The sequence below is a fragment of the Cupressus sempervirens genome, chromosome 4, assembly GCF_028749045.1.
Source record: "Cupressus sempervirens isolate cs-2001-9-10 chromosome 4, ASM2874904v1, whole genome shotgun sequence".
Classification (NCBI taxonomy): domain Eukaryota; kingdom Viridiplantae; phylum Streptophyta; class Pinopsida; order Cupressales; family Cupressaceae; genus Cupressus; species Cupressus sempervirens.
The window spans coordinates 688,628,920-688,648,934 of record NC_143121.1 but is presented as its reverse complement, the minus strand read 5'-3'; the positions used below and the strand labels follow the sequence as shown (position 1 = coordinate 688,648,934).

Here is a 20,015-nt window from a genome sequence, read left to right as displayed (position 1 = left end):
TAAATTATTAACATATATTATAATCATGATAATACCTTGAGCAAATATCATTTGTGATAACTAATGTGAGTCAAGAGAGTAACTTGAACAACATAGAAAAATGTTAGGTTTTGTCCATAAAATGAAGATAAACAACAATAAGGAAGAACTAAAATAGATACAATAAACACCAGAAGATACCCTCGGAAAACCCTTCAAAATGAAGGAAAAAATCCAGCCACACAACAAAATATCACTTTATTGATGAAAAAAAGTGTACAATGCTTTTCACTTGATTTGATATATTAAAAAAATAGAGACTTCACATTACAAACAAAGGTCTCTTTAATTTCCCAAAACATGACTTCGTATTTTCATACGCATGCCTCAACGCATGTCATAAGACACATGTCCCTATATTTAATATTACAGTTATTATTATAAATGTCCTTTTCAGCTGAAGGTGACCATAATGATAATAACATCCATATTTCTAGATATAAGATCTCTATCACAGCTGCAATCTTTAACACCCCCTCTTAGTGAGAGAGATCTTTAGCTAAGCAATCACATAAGGTTGCAACAAAAATGTCAATGATAAATTCTAATCACATAGATTCTCAAAGCAAACACAATTCATAGATTCACTCAATCATGAAAAAACTGCAAGAATCACAACCAACTTGTAACATCCCGTTTTCCCAGGTCTTAATTAACAAATAACGCACTCAAAGAAATATAGTTATTACTTCATTTTCATAGGAAGTCAGTTATATCATTCATGTTCATGTGAATAAGATTTACCGTTAAAATCAGTTAGACAAAATTTCTTAACTAAGAACTTAAAACACTACCAAGGAATTTAATATAGAAAAATAATATCCACGTACCTTGGAAATTGAATCGATAAATCAATGTAGGGATGCTTCTGCAACCACCCGAGTTAGTCCACAAATACCACTATAACATTATCACAAAACGACTTCCATTAAATATTGTTAATTCAAAATCAAATGACGATTATCATTAAATACCACCATATAAAATTAGGGCATCACTTACCACTGTAATCATTAGGGCATCGATTACCATTGGATCTTTTAGGACTTCTGATACCATTGTATCAAATAGGGCTTCCAATTCCACTGATTCAAATAGGGCTTCTGATACCAGGGATTCAAAAAGGGCTTCCGATACCACTAATCATTTAGGGTTCTAGTGATCACTCAATCAATTTCAGATTCCTTTCCTTTCGATTACTTAATTGCGACTGTAACTCAAGATTAGAAAATATACTTATATTTGATATTCATATAAATGAAAAACAATCCATAAATCTATCATTTGCATCTAGGTGTAACGATGAAATAACTTCAATAAATCTTACTTTGTATATTAATCATAAAAGTAATAATACCTGTTTCCAACAACCAACTGAATGTATGACTTATCTTTGTCCGATGCACGTCTGGTAACTTATGGAGAGATGAAACATTGTCAAGGGCTTAACCACCCAACCTCGGACCACAACTTATTCCCACATGATCTCTAACGAGAAAGGCCCTCCCTACTTGGAATAGACAGGAAATATCTTGCCATCCACTGCGCTTCTTGGTATTTATCCACACCACAAAATTTGACGGTAGGAGTTACAACAACAGGATCAAGTATGAGCTATTAAATATTTGTTATTCAAATCTGATTTCTTGGTTTTGTTTAGAAGTTAAATCTTCACCTTTTCACCATTCATTGGCCTCTCTTCCAGGTGAATTTCCACAGTGTCAGTATGTTCTAATTTCATGCTTGGTAATATGTTTACGCTTGCAACATTTGGAGACCTTCCAATATACATGATTATCTCTGTTCCAAAGGCTGATTTATTTATGAGATCTTAGAGTATTATTGTTAGGTTGAAAAGAAATTATACATACTTCATATATCAGCAGACGGCATAAAAAAATTAATCTTAACATTTCAATCTTAACCATCTAAGATGATTAATTCGTTTTAGATTGAGGAAGAAAAGTAAAAGTATCAGATAGAATATACATGAGATCAGATAATAATTTACTGATCATTTGAAGTCTCAATATTCTGTGTACAGATTCTTTGATTTATCATTGTTAAAACAAGAATACGACTTTTGAATTCGACTATACTCTCCAATAAACACTTGGCTCAATATCATATACAACTTTCAAGGATTTAGGAATGGCAATGCGAGTTCTATAAGACTGATAGTTTGTTTTCAGATTGGAAGAATATGGAAATAAAAAGCCGACTGAAAAATAAGTCAAGAAGTGTATAACCTGATTTCTCATCTATTTGTGGCGGTCGGCACGATGATTGAATTTAGAAAACCAGTCGTTCTTTACTTGCATCGAGCCAGAAAGACCATGCCACGTTGTGAGACAAGGAGTTGGTAACTTCAATGACAATCACAGAGATTGACTGATCGTGCAAAGATAGTATCTTCTTTTGAAACATACACTGATTTCCAAGGATTTTGGCAAGAACCTAGATATGCTTAGGAAACATTGATCTATGACAGACAACTACAGAAAAACAAAGACTGATGGAAGGGCGCCTCATTTGTGGAAGAGAAAAGACATAATGCAAAGACGAGAGTTCAGAAACATGGCACATTGGCTTCCCCCTTGTTGATAGAGCAAATATTATCGTAGTTATAAAATCCCTTCACACACACAACATAGAAAAGAAGGAAGATCGGGAGCTGATAAAGAAAATCGATCTCTTTAAAAGGTAGACGGGTGAAAGAATAGATATATCTGACTGCCTCCCTCACGACTTCCAAATAAAGAGCAAGCCGTGACTTCTTGACTCCCTTCAATATTCAAAGATATAAGGCATTTGAATTCCCAAGATGACCATTCAAATACATCATAAATTCAAATTTAAAGATAAGAAAAATAAAAAGGTTGGAAAAGAAGTTGGAAAGATTATAAGACCAATCGAATTGCCGAATATTAATTGATTAATCATGCCAAATTTTAATCGATTAAAAGCAAGAATATTAAAAAGAAAGAATAAAGTTGGTAGATTATAATTCAAATGTTATTATGTTCCGAACATCATTATAATCTTATATTTATATTTACATGTAAACATCACTTTATAAAATTATTAAATTATAATGATGCCAAATCATTTTTATATTATATGCACGTATATAAATTATTATTAAAATAATATGATGAAAGATAAATTAAAATCCTTTGAGATACATTTTATATTTTAACCCAATTCTTTTCTTAATTTACTTATTTAAATAACTCATGCGGCCCCATAGATGTATCCCGTTTCAAGTGACTAGGTCCTCTACCTATCTGTCCAGTGATGGTGATGTCTTGCCTAATTCTTTTCTGACAATGCTTCCATCCCTTAGACGTGTTTCTTGCAAGAAAATCCCTTGCAGTTAAATTATATTATCATAATAAATTATTTAATCATAATTAATCATAACGGTTAACCATCTTCTCCATTCCATGAATTCGTGAGTAACAATCAACTAGCATGTTATCTTCACTTGAAATCATAACGACTAACTATTTTACTATTTTGCCAGATTATGACAAATTAAGCTGCCAATTGACTTCATGTGAACCTCAACGGCTATATTTGAAATTAGGTCAAAAATTGGGATGTAACACAACTTTCATCACAGATTCTCTTAACATGATTTTCTCAACACAACTTTCATCACAGATTCTCTTAACATGATTTTGTCATACAATCTCTCAACATGACACTCCTGCAAGGCCCTTACATCGAAAACTCTCTATGTGACGATGATTACAACCAATGTTCATTATGGACTCTCTCGAGGTGATGTTGTCATGGAATCTCTCAACATGACAAGTTGGTAAGGTTCACAACCTACTTTCATCACAGACTCTCAATGTGATGTTGTCATGGAATATCTCGACATGACAAGTTAGTAAGGTTTACAACCAACTTTCATCACTGACTCTAACATGATATTGTCTTGGAATCTCTTAACATGACAAGTTAGTAAGGTTTACAACCAACATTTTATCATGGATTCTCTCAACATGATACAGTCATGGATTATCTCAACATGACTTCCAACTCTCATCACAGAACCTCTCAACGTGATGACATCATGGACTCTCTCTACATGATGTTCGCTCAACATGACAGTGCTGCAAGGCCCTTACATCAGAAACTCTCTATGTGACAATGATTACAACCAGTGTTCATTACGGACTCTCTCAATGTGATGTTGTCATGGAATCTCTCAACATGACATGTTAGTAAGGTTCATAACTTGCTTTCACCACGGACTCTCACCATGGACTCTCTCAATGTGATGTTGTCATGGAATCTCTCGACATGACAAGTGAGTAAGGTTTACAACCAGCTTTTATCACCGACTCTCTCAACATGATGTTGTCTTGGAATCTCTTAACATGACGAGTTAGTAAGGTTTACAACCAACATTTTATCATGGATTCTCTCAACGTGATACAGTCATGGATTATCTCAACATGACTTCCAACTCTCATCACTTAACCTCTCTATGTGATGACATCATGGACTCTCTCTACATGATGTTCACTATGAATCTCTCATAAGTGAAAGAGTTAAGAGGTTGACCTTATAACTATTATTAATTTCACATGAAGAAAACTCATAATCAATAAGAAAAATCACAGCTGAGAGTTGTTTTCAACAAGAGTCTCAAATCTACAATACCAAAAATATTAAAAGCATGTTTAAGAAAGTTAAGGGTACAATAAAGACTCCCTCTTAACCAAGAACAACTCCCTCTGAAGCTGAACATTTCCCTTTGAATCACAAGCTCCCTCTGAATCTCATATGCAAATATGTATCATTAATTTAATTCACTAGTCAACATCCTCATCTCATTGATTCTTGTTGCATCCTGCAATCAAGAGAGATTAATAAAATCAAGTTATCATATAGAAATCGATGCTATACACTATATAACATACATATTTCTGATCAATACTTAAATTCAATACTTATCTCTTAGTAATTAACAAATGCACAAAGTTGTTTTAGAATTTATGCAAATTTCTTGATTGTCATCTGCAACCTCTTGATATGAATACTTTCAAATGGAGTAACAATCACGAGGGCCTCCACACCCTTGTACCAAATCTAGCCACCATCATGGTTGTATTGTTAAGCTTTCCTAATTGAGAATCACAGGGCTCTAATCCTATCTCTTCTAGCAATGGTTTGTCTGCTCTCTGTATTGACCTACCTTGTCTAGTTGTAACCACATCAATTTGCTGCAGGCAGCAGGCTTCCACCATGCCTCCTCGTGTGACCCTGATACTACCTTCATGTATGGAGGAATAACAACTCTATTTAGAGGTTTCTCTTTGTTGCTTGTTTTCCACGATTCTCGATGGTCGCCAGTCCATGTCTTGACTTCGAGGGCTTCGTATATTGTCTTTGGGCATAATTGCATGTCAAAGGGCATCACCGAACAAGACATAAAATCATAGGGGATTCTCTGATATATTTCTGCTTTTTCTCTGCCAATCTTTTGAAAGCAGGAACAGGAGAAAGGATTCTTCTTTGCTTGCCAACACACAATCTAATTTCCCTCCAACTACTACATAAATTTCCTTTTAAATGACACACAACAATCATATGATAATCTGCTCACTTTTTGGGTGTGTCCAGTCCAGGCTTCTGTATTCAATGCCTTATTTGTTTTCGGTGAATTCGATGGCTGTCTAGTAATAATACAACGCCTCTTCACATAATGATAGACTCCAACCAAGACAAAAGATGATAAATGATAGAGACTCCACTGTCAGCGTTGCCATGCCAACAGATACCCGAAGTCCACATTAGGAGGGAGAAAGCACAAAGCAAGTAATAAAGAAACCAAAATTTGTTGAGGTAACGACTCTGAAGCGCTCCTAGCCTGTCATGTCCCAGATCTGTGCTTTAATCTCTTGCTGTCAATTTCCATGGTCTACATCTGAGACTTCATGCTGTCGTTGATTTTGAGTTGGGATAAAACTCATTCTGTGCATATCTTGCCAGCAGTTTTGACTTTCCAATGACAGAGTCGCTCGAAAGAAAATGATGTTGGCACCTTTTGCACGTGGCTCTCTCACCAACCTGAAGGGACATCCAAATACATATTTCAGGGAATATAACAAAGCCTGTGATTACATTCCACAGAAAAAACACTCTCAGCATTATATACAATTGTTTGAAAGTCATCTGTACAGGCAAACTGGAAGGCTGAAACCACAACCATTCTATCATCTTCATCGACTGCCATTGGGAGGATTAGTTTGTAGATTATTTCTGTCTCCTGCAACCCAGTTGCTGTAACTAGGGAGCGAGTAAGACTAACTGGCTAATATGATCGAAAGAAAAAAACACAAAAAATATCTAGCAATTTTGCAAAATTCTGACTAGTGTCAGAAATGCCTCATTAAAATAATGACATTTCTGACCATCGAAAATAATCCCAGACAAAGCATAGAGTGAGAGTTAGTGCCATAGATACAAAGAAGACCGTGGAGTATAGAAAATTGCCAGATAATACAAAATAAACTCTTCTATAAAGCCTATGAATCACATATATTATGCATGAAAATAAGTAAGAAATATACGATGAAGTCTTCACTATATATGAACGTCTTTCTTGAAATATGACTGTGAACACAACAGGAGCAGAATGAGGTGCAAAACCAAAAAAAATTGATGAGGCATTACAAAATAACATCTAGACATCATCAGAGGTAACATGATCTCTATTGTTACCGTGTTAGGTTTCGCCCAGAAAATAAAGATAAACAGCAATAGCAGATACAATAAATACCAGAAGATACTCTGGGAAAACCCTTCCAAAATGAAGGGAAAAACCCAGCCACACAACAAAATATCACTTTATTGATAATAAAATTCAACTGTACAATGCTTTTCGTTTGATGCGATATATATAACAAATAGAGAGACTCTTCATGTTGCAAAAGATCTCTTTAAGTTCCCAAAACGCAACTCTTTGTATTTTCATATGCATGCCTCAACACATGTCCCTATATTTAATATTACAATTATTATCATAAATGTCCTCTCAGCTGAAGGTGACCATAACGATAATAACGTCCATATTTCTAGAGATATAGATCTCTATTGTAGCTACAATCTTCAACAAAAACAATAAGCGCCATTACAAGTTTCAGCAGCAACATATCGAATCTGCACATACATCTGGAGAACAGTGATTAAATAAGAAATTCCTATTTCCTATAAAGCTGATACGAATCGACATGGTATCAGAGTGGTTTCTTCTACCTGCCTGTGGGCAATGATGAATAATAACATTGAATTAATTCCAAGACACCAAGGCTTCGATCAAATAAAGGCAGTGACGAAGATGTAAGACAGTGATCTCAATCTCATTATGACAGTCAACATCATCCATGTATGAAATAGCGACTCCATCAAAGTCATCGTTGAAGGTACACCTTGATGTGTATATTAATTGAAGGTCAGATGTAATATTGTCATAGAATTTATTAAGAGTCTAATCTTGTTCCAGGAAGCGGGAAAATTAATACTTTCCAACCTATCAGTAAAAGGAGTAACCAGAAATTGGTTCCATTGTAAAGAAAAGCAAAATTTTAATTTGTCTTATTGAGAGATCAAAGCAGCAACCAAGTCAGAAATATGATTAGACAGTGATTCAATGAAGCATGACAGTATTGGAAACTACAAAAGCAAATACTAAACTATATTATTGACCATATTAAGAAAATCAATGATCATCGATAACCAGCATGAAAGACTATTATAATGGTGGGGATTATATGTGAAATATATGCTGTGGTGTATAATATGTTGTTAGCGTGTAATATAAAGTCTTCAAATTGAAATCTAACATAAACGACTATACATCATCAAGTATTTCAGAACAGTATTCTTAATATTGGCTCATTATACAGATAAAAGTTCTTCAAAAGAAGAATCACATACAATAAGGTTGACAGTCAAACATATTATTAGAAAGTCCATACGATCCAGTGTACTGGGATATATTGCTGCCTGGATGATATACAATATCAATATTTAAAATTTTTGTGATATCTTCAAATGATAGCGACTTTGCAAGCAGCAACAAATATCCAATGGAGCTTCTGTTGAAATTCTACTGGAGGAGTTTTGTCTTCTCCAATTGCTGGAGTGCCTCAAGTCAAAGGGATGCCATAAGCTAAAATCTCTGCCGAGCAAGTTTGGCGATTTGACAAAACTGCAGCGGTTATGGTTCTGGTATTGCATTGTGATTGAAAGCCTACCGAAAGACTTTTGTCATCTTCAATCATTGGAGCGCTTTAGTTTTATCGGATGCGATAATCTAAAATCTCTAATGAGCAAGTTTGGCAATTTGACAAAACTATAGGAGTTATGGTTGTGATATTGCATTGAGATTGAAACTCTACTAGAAGACTTTTTCTGTCTCCAACTGCTGGAGTTCCCCGTTTAAATGGATGCCATAGGCTTAAAGTGCTGCCTACAATTTTTGGGAATTTGACAACATTGTGATGTCTATGTTTGAGGAATTCTCACATTTTCATAGGATCTATCTGTAAGCGAAGCGAAGTTTGGTTCCATCGGTGGCCAAACGATCAAAAGAGAGATTCAATAGATGTTGAGTGTGTGGAGATGGCAATGTTGGTGACATGTGAGGAAAAGATAGTTGTGGATACTTTTAGTCAACTAGTGCAATGTTTGGGAAGTTGCTCATTAATGTGAGAGTATAATTTTTAATTTTTTTTTTCTAGTAATTATAAAATATCTCAACAAAACAAGGAAGATAGAGAGTTTGCAAATTTTAATGCTATTTATGTCAGAGGACAGTTGTGTACAACATTAATAAAAACATTGAATATCGCCATTGTGGATAAATCCTAGATCAACAAGTCTTCTTCACAATCATCATTGGAACAACGACCATCAGGAATCTTTAGCCATCAAAATAAATATGATGATTATATTAAATAAAGCTATCAAAACAATGAAATAAAGTCTATTGATAAGAAGGTGCGACTATATTATAAGAAAATGATCTGATTTGGAAGGTGTGATCAATACTAGTTAATTACAATGAGGTTTAATTTATTGATAAAACAATGAAGCTCTTGAGTTTGAAAAGTCGTACCCTTCAAATGTATGGAATATAATAAGAGTTATTATATTGGGAAAGTGAATGGTTTGACTTGATGGACATTTCGATATTCTCTCCTGCATCTACTTCATCTATTGGCTTGGCTAACAAGTTGGGAATAGAGAATTTGGAAGTTCCTATTACCACAGTTCAAATGGAAGATTTGATATCATATATATTATCTTAAGTTTTGAACAACTCCATTAAGCAAAAGAAGAAAAATATAATCTATTAATCTAACATGGTAGGAGGGAGTAGATAAAGGATATTCTTCCTTGAAAATTTGTTTATGTTTCCCGACAATTGAATAATTTGAAGTTGACTCAACAAATCAATAAACTTACATAAGTCCAATTCTTCTTTGGATTGGTGTGTAGAGTCAAATGAAATAATTGAGATGTCTGATAGAGCAATACACACTGTTTAGAGATGATATATATGGACATTGTCTGCAATTTCTGAATGGAACTACCATTTTTTATCTTTATATATAAGAGAAGTGGTAATAAGAATAATTGTGATACATAGAGGACCACAATTATCATCAGAGGATCATGAAGTGTTATGGAACATGTTTTCAAACTCCTATTGATCAATAGATTGATGCAATATGTTGTGGAAGGCACTAGCAACATCATTATTGACCCTTGAGAAAGAGTTTCTTTACCTGAAACACGTGAGCAGTTCCAAAATAACCATTGCTTAGAGACATCAATTTGAACCTGAATATACTATAGATCATCTTGAGTATTGGGTGAGAGGAGATTTTCCATAGGTATTACTAGCAATTGGTAGATGCTTTACAAGGTTTGGATTTGTTCACTATGGAAAAATAATAGTGACTTTGGATTGGTCTCAAGTTGCCAAGGAGACATGACATTTTTGTAGGAAAAGGAGAACGATGTATTAGGAATGCTACTGAGGCATTTTTGCAGGTGATAACATCTGGGATTATGAAATTAAGTCAAGACAAGAGACTCTTCCAGTGAAAGGGAGCAGACTGTGATGGGATTTTGTTCAAATATCAAGGTGGTCATATAACTATTTGCTCTAGGACCTGATCGTATGATAATAGCTCCCGAGTGTTCTTGGATCTAGCACCTTCAGCCACATATGAATCATTTCAGATAAAAAGGGGACTCTTGAAGCTAGATATCTTTGATGATTGAGATTTATGAGTATCCTTCTATAGCAATAGGGAGCCTGACTTTTCATTAGAGGCAACCTTGGACAAAGAGGTCAGTAGGTTGATGCATGTACTTGAAGCTTCAAAATTGCATTATATTTATCATGTGTTGCTAAGCCTGAGGATAAATCCACAATTTAGTACACTCACGTTACTATGAATCAAGGTATGCTTTTCTGATAGAGTGAGTAGATAGAGGATATTCATCAGTCGACTTTTGAGGATCTCAGACATATTGATTTAGAGGGAGTAGACCATGTCGAGATAGATTCTCCAGTGATCAAGAAGCTGTAGCAGTTAGAGGACTATGATCAAGTTCCATATGTGTAAACTAAAAGGCATTTATGCGAATGCCTAAACTATAGATGAATACCTGAAATGCTATTTATTTAAAGTACATTATCATTGGAAATTTGACAACCAATATTTCTTCAAATCCTCCAGCCAAAGTAAAGTTTGTACATTATTAAAGACAAACTTGGAGTTATGGACTGGAGCCCTTACTGAGAGGGAGACTCCACATCAGTGATTTCCTGAGATGTACCTTAATGTATCATTCTTTGCGAGAGAGAAGTTTGAGGTAAAAACCCTTGTTCCGCCCTTTGGGAATATTCATGGTGGACCCACCCTCTGATATGGTTCATGGTGGATGTCACCTTAGTTATTACATGATTTGGTGAAAACTTCTTGAGAGGTGATGATTTTTCAATAAAGTTTACTTGTGATTACTATTGTAAGGTGGTGATCTTAATAATAGTTTAACCTGATATCATGATGAATGTCGTGTGGAAAATGTCAATGGAGATCATGATAGTCAATATCTCTTATGTAACTAACCAATTAGTATTCATACTACTATAAATTATATTACTGAGATATGGCAGGATGGATACGATGAGACATAGTATGAGTGGAGACACCATTAGCAGATATCTTCTCTTGTAGACATCATGAGACATGATGCCAGTGCACATACCAAGACAAGGTAAGAGTATGGTGAATATTATATGATTTATATTCCTGGGCATACCATACTCCTGATGTTACAGTGAGATAATAAGTGTACACTGTTGTTTATTTGTACGACTTGTTTATCCACAAAGGAATATTTACATTTGTTTCTTTAAGGAGAATATTGTTTTGATTTTTCTTAATGTGAACTATAATTATTCTAGCTTTAGCTCTCTTTTAAGTTTGTAAGGCTGATGCCTCCTTTTTTAATAATTAATAATTTAGGCACAGCTTTCTTTTTTTCAATTTTCTCAATTTAAAGTCACGAGTGTCAGTGAAGGGAAAAACATTTAGGTTTTCACTCAGCAAGCCTTAATGTGAAATAAAATATTACACATGGGAAAAACCTGGACCTAGAGAACTTATGTATTAATTTCAAAGAACAGAATATTTCATTACAGTTATAGTGAAAGTGTATTTGAGTTTGACGATTACCATGTTCTTTATCTTTGGTGCTTGCAGTGTCTAGAGGCTTCTATTGTTAAAGAAAAAAATCGTCTTGTTTTTCTTGGGAATCTTCCTTGATTGCTTTTATGTCTCCCATGACCTCTAAAGTCAAACAGTATTAGCAAGTGCTTCTAGAATGGTTTCTAGAGATAACTCTTTTGCTTGGCTGATTTTGTCGTATAGAGACAACTGTGTATTTGTACACTATTTTTCTTGGGATTGTGAGATTTGTACTTAAGTATTGGGCCTGCATCAAATGCCCATGTTTATGGTAGATTTGTAGTTGTACAGGATGTTTATTATCCAGTGACTGTTCCCATTCAATATATTCCCTTTTTCAAAGTCAGTTTATTTTGAAAAAGCTAAGCCACTGATGCAAATTCTATCCTAGATTAGCTTTCAGTATCTTTGCTGAAATGTGAAGCAATGATGTATTCTAAAATGGCCGTTCCTAATTCCTTGGACAAGATTCATGCCGATAGTCTCTTGTTAGCAATGGAAACTTGACCTATATGATCACTGTAATGGGAATATTGTCAGTTGGATTTAAAACAGGTGATCAATACTCAATGAGAAGATTAGGTTTCTTCCTTATATTCTGCTTGTAGTGATGGAAATACTACCATGAAATAGTTTTTAAGCATCATAATGATTTTAACTGAGCATGATGTTTTCCGCTTTTTCTTATCCTCATTCTTTCTGTTTTTGATTTTTGATATGCATCTGTAAACACGAATATTAAGACAATTTATTAACAGGATGTGGCTTATTAAATATTTGAGTTTAAGCTAGCTGCTATTTGCTTTCTTTGTGGAAACTTCGGGTCTGAAGATCTAATGTCACTTTCTTGGATTGCCTTGTAACCAGCCTTAAATTCACAATATCTAAATGAAACTAAGAAAGTTATCCCTAACCTAGGAATAAAATGAGAGAAGGCTGCAATGAAATTAGATAAAAATATAATCATAATACATGTGATAATTCTTATGGGTTAAACCATGATGAGGGTTAAGAGAGAAGTTTACTTATAGCACATAATTCTCATGGATTCAACCATAACAAGGGTTGGGATAGGAAGGACATGATGAGGTGCCCTAATTATCTGCAGTCCTAGCTCCAAGAGTGGAAACTTTGCCCCCCTTGGCCTTGTGGTATCAACCATGCTCATGAGGTAGCGTACTTAGTTTAGTCTATACACCATTCCCCTTCATCATGTTATCCTTCCTTTTATGAGTGTGGATACCTTTCTTAGTTACCTCAATCGATAGCCCACATAGGCTTGGAAGGAAGATTGAAATAGGGTGCTCTTAACTCGACCTTAGGCCCAAGAGCAGAATTTTCAATTTTATAGATATAAATATACATCTACTTGCTTTGGTTTATTATAAGCATATAGATATGTTAGAAACAAAGTCTACAAAAATATATTGACACTCACATCCATTCAAATATGCACAAGGAGTACAATTATTCCTTCATACTATAATGACTGAAGGTGTTATTGCAATTAATAATGCCTTAGATAATACTGCTGTTCAATGATTATCTTCCTGTTTGATTGTTGTTGAATGATTGATTAATTGGATGACTTTCTTGGATTTGATGAGTTGAGGTATAGGTGAGTTATGAATCATGATTAAGTAATTGTTGATTGGATAGTTCAAAAGTGGTGATATAATGAATGCTAGTTCAGTATATTGGCGGATGTGATTGAATGAATGTTGATTTGATAGAGTGATGATTGATTACTGAATTATATGTTTTTATCTTAGTTACCGATTCGGGATACAAATCCGATTCGGGCATGTGAATCGGATCCGTGGATTCGTGATTTTTTTTCCCAATTAGGATTCGTGGAGAATTTGTGAATATATATATATATATATATATATATATATATATATATATTACTGATCTTGCCCAAGCTCTAACTAGGAACAGAGGTTTATATATATTATGTATATTTCTCTCGGTTTTTAGTATATATATAATGCATAAAAGGGTCATTTTAGCACTAGAAAGCAAAAAAAGAAAATTAAAAAAAGTCATATTAAATAACTTAGACTCACTTAAACTTGTTGATCCTCGAGGATTCATGCTAGATCCTTGAGGATTCATGCCTCGATTCGTACAGATCCGGGCAGGATCCTTGTTTTACATAGTGGATTCGTCCGGATTCATGTCCCATGAATCCGGACGAATCCACTGTGTAAAACAAGGATCCTGCCCGGATTTGCATGAATCCAGGCACGAATTTGGACCCAGATCGGACCCGAATATCTCAAGGTGAAGTGATGATTGATTGTTTGCTTGATCTTACCGTGTGATTGTTTGCTTGATTTCTCAAGGGAATAATGATTGATGGATAAAGGATGACGATTGATATCTCCTTCAATGCTTGGATGAAATCTCCTTTTTTAACATTTTAGGTGAAAGGGTCACCACCTTTCATAAGAATTGAGTCACAATTTTTCATTGTTACTTTTGAAAATAATATATTGTTCCCCAAATAGATCTCCCTCGGATGTCCTCAATTGAAACCTTCTCCCCTTTATATCTTCTAATGTGGAGGAGGGTGACACCTCTTCATCATGGTTTTCCATTGCAAGGGTTACAATCTTTCACAAATACCTATCTTTGGTAGATTCACAACCCTTCATCATTGCTACCCTTAGAGAGTCGCAACCTTTCATAATTACCACCCTTTGGAAGAGTTGCAATCCTTTCTTCCCTTTAGAGAGTCCCAACCTTTCACAATTACCACCCTTTGGAAGAGTCACAATCCTCCACCATTTCTTCCCTGCAAGAGAGTCACAACCTATCATAATTGCCCCACCCTTTGGAAGAGTTATAATCCTCCACCATTTCTACCCTTTGAGAGAGTCACTTCCTTATTTGCTTCCAATTTCTTTCTTCTTTCATTAATCCTTCTTTAATTCCTATGCTCCCCTCTTCCTCCCCTTTCTTCATATCCCTTTTAAACAAACTCTCCTCCCTTCTATATCTTATGCTGAGGGTTTGAGAAGTGTTCATTGTATATCGGTTGGCCTTTCATTAACTTAATTAACCTGCAATCATATTTTATAATTCTTTATTACTAGATCCTATTTCAGAGAAGTGATGTTACAGAAAATCATTATATGGGCATGGCATTGGAGAAATTATGTATTTTTCTTTATAAGTAAGAGTTGTTTCGTTGTAGACTGCTGACTTATGACTGGAATTTAGATTGGATTTTCTCTAAGATTCCAATGCCCTAAATTTGTTTATGTTTTGGACCTGACGCTCCTTTTGTTGCCCAAAGTCTGTGATCATGATGTTTTCCTGTTTCCACTTTTCTTACCCAAGTTCTCAGAGCACTTAGTGCCAACTTCTAGTTATGCATCCATACATGTGCATATTATAACTTTTGTTAATAAGCTATGCTCTATGCCCTTTTCATTGAGAGGGGCAAAGAGGCGTTTGGAGAATTCTTGATTTTAAGATAGCTCCTATTTTGTTTCGTTATGGAAAACATGGGTTTGAAGATCATCATATGGGCATGGCATTGCATAAACAACATAGTTTTTCTTTATAAATAATTTTTTTTTTGTTGGTGACTTCTGCCTTATGGCTGGAATTTAGATTGGATTTTCCTAAGATTCTAATACTCTAAATTTGTTTTTGTTTGGGAACCTGATGTTCCTGATGTTGCCTAGAGCCTTTTCACATGTCCCTAGTACATGTGCTAACATGGTCCAGACTATAATTTGGGAAGTATGATTGATGTTTAGTTTGTTTACTGTTCCTGATGTTGCCTGGAGTTTTTGCACGTCCCTAGGATATGTGTTAACACGGTCCAGAATATTATCCTTAGAAGTTTAATTGATGTTTAGTTTGTTTACTGTTCCTGATGTTACCTAGAGTCTTTTCACATGTCCCTAGTACATGTGCTAACATGGTCCAGACTATTATTTGGGAAGTATGATTTGTGTTTAGTTTGTTTACTGTTCCTGATGTTGCCTGGAGTTTTTGCACATGTCCCTAGTACGTGTTAACATGGCCCAGAATATTATCCTTAGAAGTATAATTAATGTTTAGTTTGTTTTCTGTTTTGAAGGTGGCAATCAAATATCTTAAATACATCACCATATATTATTTAATGAGTTCTGAGATATCAGTCTTGAACTAAATTAATTTCCTTGGAGTTATTTTATACTATTTCAGAAGTATCTGATCAAATTCTCATTGTTTACTTCATTTTTATTTATTATTTATTTCAGTGTTATTATATTTAAATTTAATCCTAAAAAAAATCTATTTAAGAATTATTTTATTCATCAGTTAATTTATTTTCATTTGAAGCAGTGAGGAGCTATTTTTATTCAAGAGTTATTTTAAAGTTAATTTATTTTCATTTGAAAACAAAAATTACCTCCACTATTCTTTGGTTTTATACACATGGCAATGACATGAGGCTCCATGATGCCGCCATAGGATGCCTCCTGCTGTAATTATGGAAATGCTATAATCTTTCTGTACCAATAAATTTTAATGTCACGATTGAATTCCATTTTTACTGATATAATTCACCATTTTAGTGCTGGGATTATGGTACAAGTTATTCTCTCTGAACTTGCTGTGATAAATATTTTGTTCACTCTGACAAAATTTTCAATATTCTCCCAGGGCTTTCGGTGGTATACACAAAAGCTTCTTGCAGATGAAGATGGTGACATAGCAGAGGAATTTATTAACGAGGTTTTACCAGATGTAAGGGGTCGGGATGATTTGAGAGAACGTCCGAGACTTGAAGTTAAGCACAGTACAAAGCCTATTACTCTAAAGGGCCCTGTTCTTAGCATGAATGGGAACATCCATCAGCGTGCAGAACATGCTGGGAAGCTTCTGTTGGCATAACATTTACACAAGGACGGCTTACAGAAGAAGCTAATGGGAAATATTGCTTTCACTAATGTCTGAAAAAAATAATTTGAAAATTTCAAGCTTTGTGGTTGTAGTCTATTTACGAAACTTCAATTGTAGTGAATTTTTTTTTCAACTTGGAGGAGCTTTAGTGGTGTAAGGGGGGTCATTTCAAAAGTGCAAGTGCATTGTAGGTTGATGGCAACCTTTACAACTTATTAATCCATGATGACAAATTCCATTTTTTGAAACATGATCATATGGCAGATATTCTTTAGGATTGATCAATACCTTGTCTATCTTTGGCTTGTTGCCTCCTGGACGGTAATGACCACCTTTACTAAATAGAAAATTGAAGGATTACTGTTAATGACAAATGCGATGGTATATTTTTGCGTTCTGAGTGTATATTTTTTTGGTTGTATAAAGACATTTAAAATTCAAAATAGTTCTGATTTTTATTTCAAAGTAGCAGTTTTACATGTTTTCCCATTCCATCTCATTTCATCATCTTTACAATATCATTATTTATCACTTCACTACTTAATTGCTACTTTCCTCTTACTCTTTCTTTGAGGAAGAAGTTTACATGCTTGAGGTATCATAGATTTGCAAATGTACATATGCTCAAACCCGAATCCATCCTTGTCAGCAAGGCTAAACTATTTCGTGTATGGTGAACATTAACAGGGGCAACTTGCTACTTTTACAATTTAACTTTCCTGAGGTTTGTAAGCTTCATCTTATGAACTGATAACACAAATCTATAGTTCGTGTTCCCAGATGATCTGATTTCTTACATGGAAGTGAGTTGATTAATCTCTTCCAAATAATGTTGTTTAGAAGATCTATTGGGTTGTTGCCGACAAATGAAGGGTGCATCATGATGTTGTGATAGTGAAATAGTTGCATATGCTGGATTTTGTAGGATATATTCTGCACATGTAAGAACTGAAGTTATTGTTGGGAAGGTCAATATTTTGCATGCCTTGCAAGGTCAAAATCGCCACAGTATGCAACTGCCTATACATGGCATACATGTACTCTTCATATATAAAAATATTAACATTTATTTTTTGACTTCTAAAAGAAGACCAGATAAAAATGTATGGATGTAAAATAGATTTTCTCGAACTTTCTTCACAAAGCTATATCAGGATTTTTTTCCTCAAAATTCTTCAAAAAAGAAAATTTCTTAGTTGTATCTGGTTAAGTTTTAAACATTTATGAAGTTTGATAATATATGTATCTCTAAGATATTCTTAAAGCTTTACCTCAGTTCAATCTGGATTGAGTATCTTGACATTTTCTTCTTGGCCTGAGCATTTCTTTTCACATTTAATAGTGCTCTGCTAGAACAGGAATTACTGAAATCTTGAATCAAGGATTAGATGCATTATGTATTGCCAGCTGCTTTATTCTTCTAACAATTTTCTAACATGTGAATTTTATTTTGTGGTCATATTAGTTATAGAAACCAGTTGCTCGAGAACCTTATCCAATGGTTTTCCTTAGCTTTTGAAATCGGTTGGTTGAGAATTTTCCAATGTTTTTCTTTAGTTTCTGAAATCAGTTGCTTGAGAAACTTATCCAATGTTTTTCCATAGTTATTGAAATCAGTTGTGCAATCCGGTGTTTCTTCTCACCCTGATGATGGATCACCAAAACAGACCACTAAACAGTTTCATCCAGAAGTATTGCTCTCCATCCACTTTTTATCCAAAATTTTGTTGTAGATTGTTGTAGCTCATAAATAATAAAAGCAGTTCTATTAAGGATTTCAAATAGAGGGTGATAATGGTGTTGATAATTATAGGACATTCTATTGGATCCTTCCGAGAGTCGTACTTGGAAATCTGTTTTATATAAGCTATTCTATTATACTTCCTTCTACATTTTGAGTTATTGAATAGTGTGATGAACTCTTATAATTGTCTTCCATTTTGTCAAAATGCGTAGTTTATGATTTAAAATAAGTTTCAGGGACTTGAGTTTTTCCCTCACTACGACATCTTCTCTCATCCATAAATCACATGCATTTAAAATTATCTTGGTTGTCTTGAATGGTAAATTATATGATCATTTTTTGTTAGAACCATTGAAATTAATGTTGGGGGGTTTTATATAATTCTTATATAATCAATAAATCGTGTTACGTTGAAAATGTGTATAGTGCGTTTTCAAGTTACCAGAAAATGATATGGAGATGTTACTTTTCTTTGCATCATGCCATATGCATAATCTCAGCTGATTATCTGTTTTAGCAAAGCACCAGTATTGAGTATGTTTGAATGTATTAATAATATTATGGAGTATGTTTGAATGTGTTAATAATATTATATTGTATTGTATTGTGTGGATTTATCTCACATTTATCATACCTCATAGTTCACTGTTCGTGTGAAACTACTCAAGAAGGTGGTCTGCACAATAATCTCAGCTGATTATCTGTTTTAGCATAGCACCAGTATGGAGTATGTTTGAATGTGTTAATAGTATTATATTGTATTGTATTGTGTGGATTAATCTCACATTTATCAATATCTCATAGTTCACTGTTCGTGTGAAACTACCCAAGGAGGTGGTCTGCACAATGTAATTTGTTCTGTCGAATAAGTAAAGAAATCCACTTTACCCATATATAGAACCTCGTTGCTCGTTTCTTTCACCCATTTTCTTCTACTGCTCTGTCCTGCTGGGAAGTGCGTCATTATTATAAACCCAGTATTCGATGTTTGGGTTTGTGCCTGGAGGTGGAGTCCATGTTTATTCATTTCTTGGTAGTGCAAGTGAATGCAACAGGCTGTATTATGTCTTTGGTGTAATGTAGTTGTGATGATACTTTGAGGGTGCTTTTGGTGGCTTTGTTTGGAAACTCTGTAATTGCATTTAACCACTTACTTTTTAAGGATATTGTTTGATTGCGGTGGATAATCATAGCAAGGACAGAGTCCGACTTTTAGTGGAACCATTTGTTTGCTTGGTCATGACATGAGGGTTGCAAGAATTTGTTAGATGTGGTGTATCTGTGGAGCATAGCAGCAGCCCGTCTTGGGGTTCTTTTTGGACAACTCCTTCCTTGTAACAGCTATCTGCGTGTGATGAGATTGGATGTGGTTTGTGGTTTTGAGATATTGAAGTTGAGCAGGCCATATGTGTTGGGCACAATTGAGGACATTTATGACGTTGAAGGCTGCATAGTCAGGTGGTGTGTTTTGATGATGGCAGGGGGTGCTTGATCTCCATATAGGGTTGTGTAGCAACACAGAGTTTGACGTGCAT

General features: G+C 34.6%; 1 protein-coding gene across 3 annotated transcripts in view; it reads left to right on the top strand.

The window, feature by feature from the left end:
• Positions 1-17,110, top strand: part of LOC149563148 (uncharacterized) — a 37,558-nt gene extending 20,448 nt beyond the window's left edge. For all 3 annotated transcript variants that reach the window (XM_089826544.1, XM_089826542.1, XM_089826543.1), the window contains exon 3: positions 16,497-17,110. In XM_089826544.1, coding sequence (XP_089682670.1) covers positions 16,497-16,727 — 231 coding nt within the window. In that variant the 3' untranslated portion in view covers positions 16,728-17,110. The remainder of the gene's footprint in view (positions 1-16,496) is intronic.
• The last annotated feature ends 2,905 nt before the right edge of the window (positions 17,111-20,015 follow it).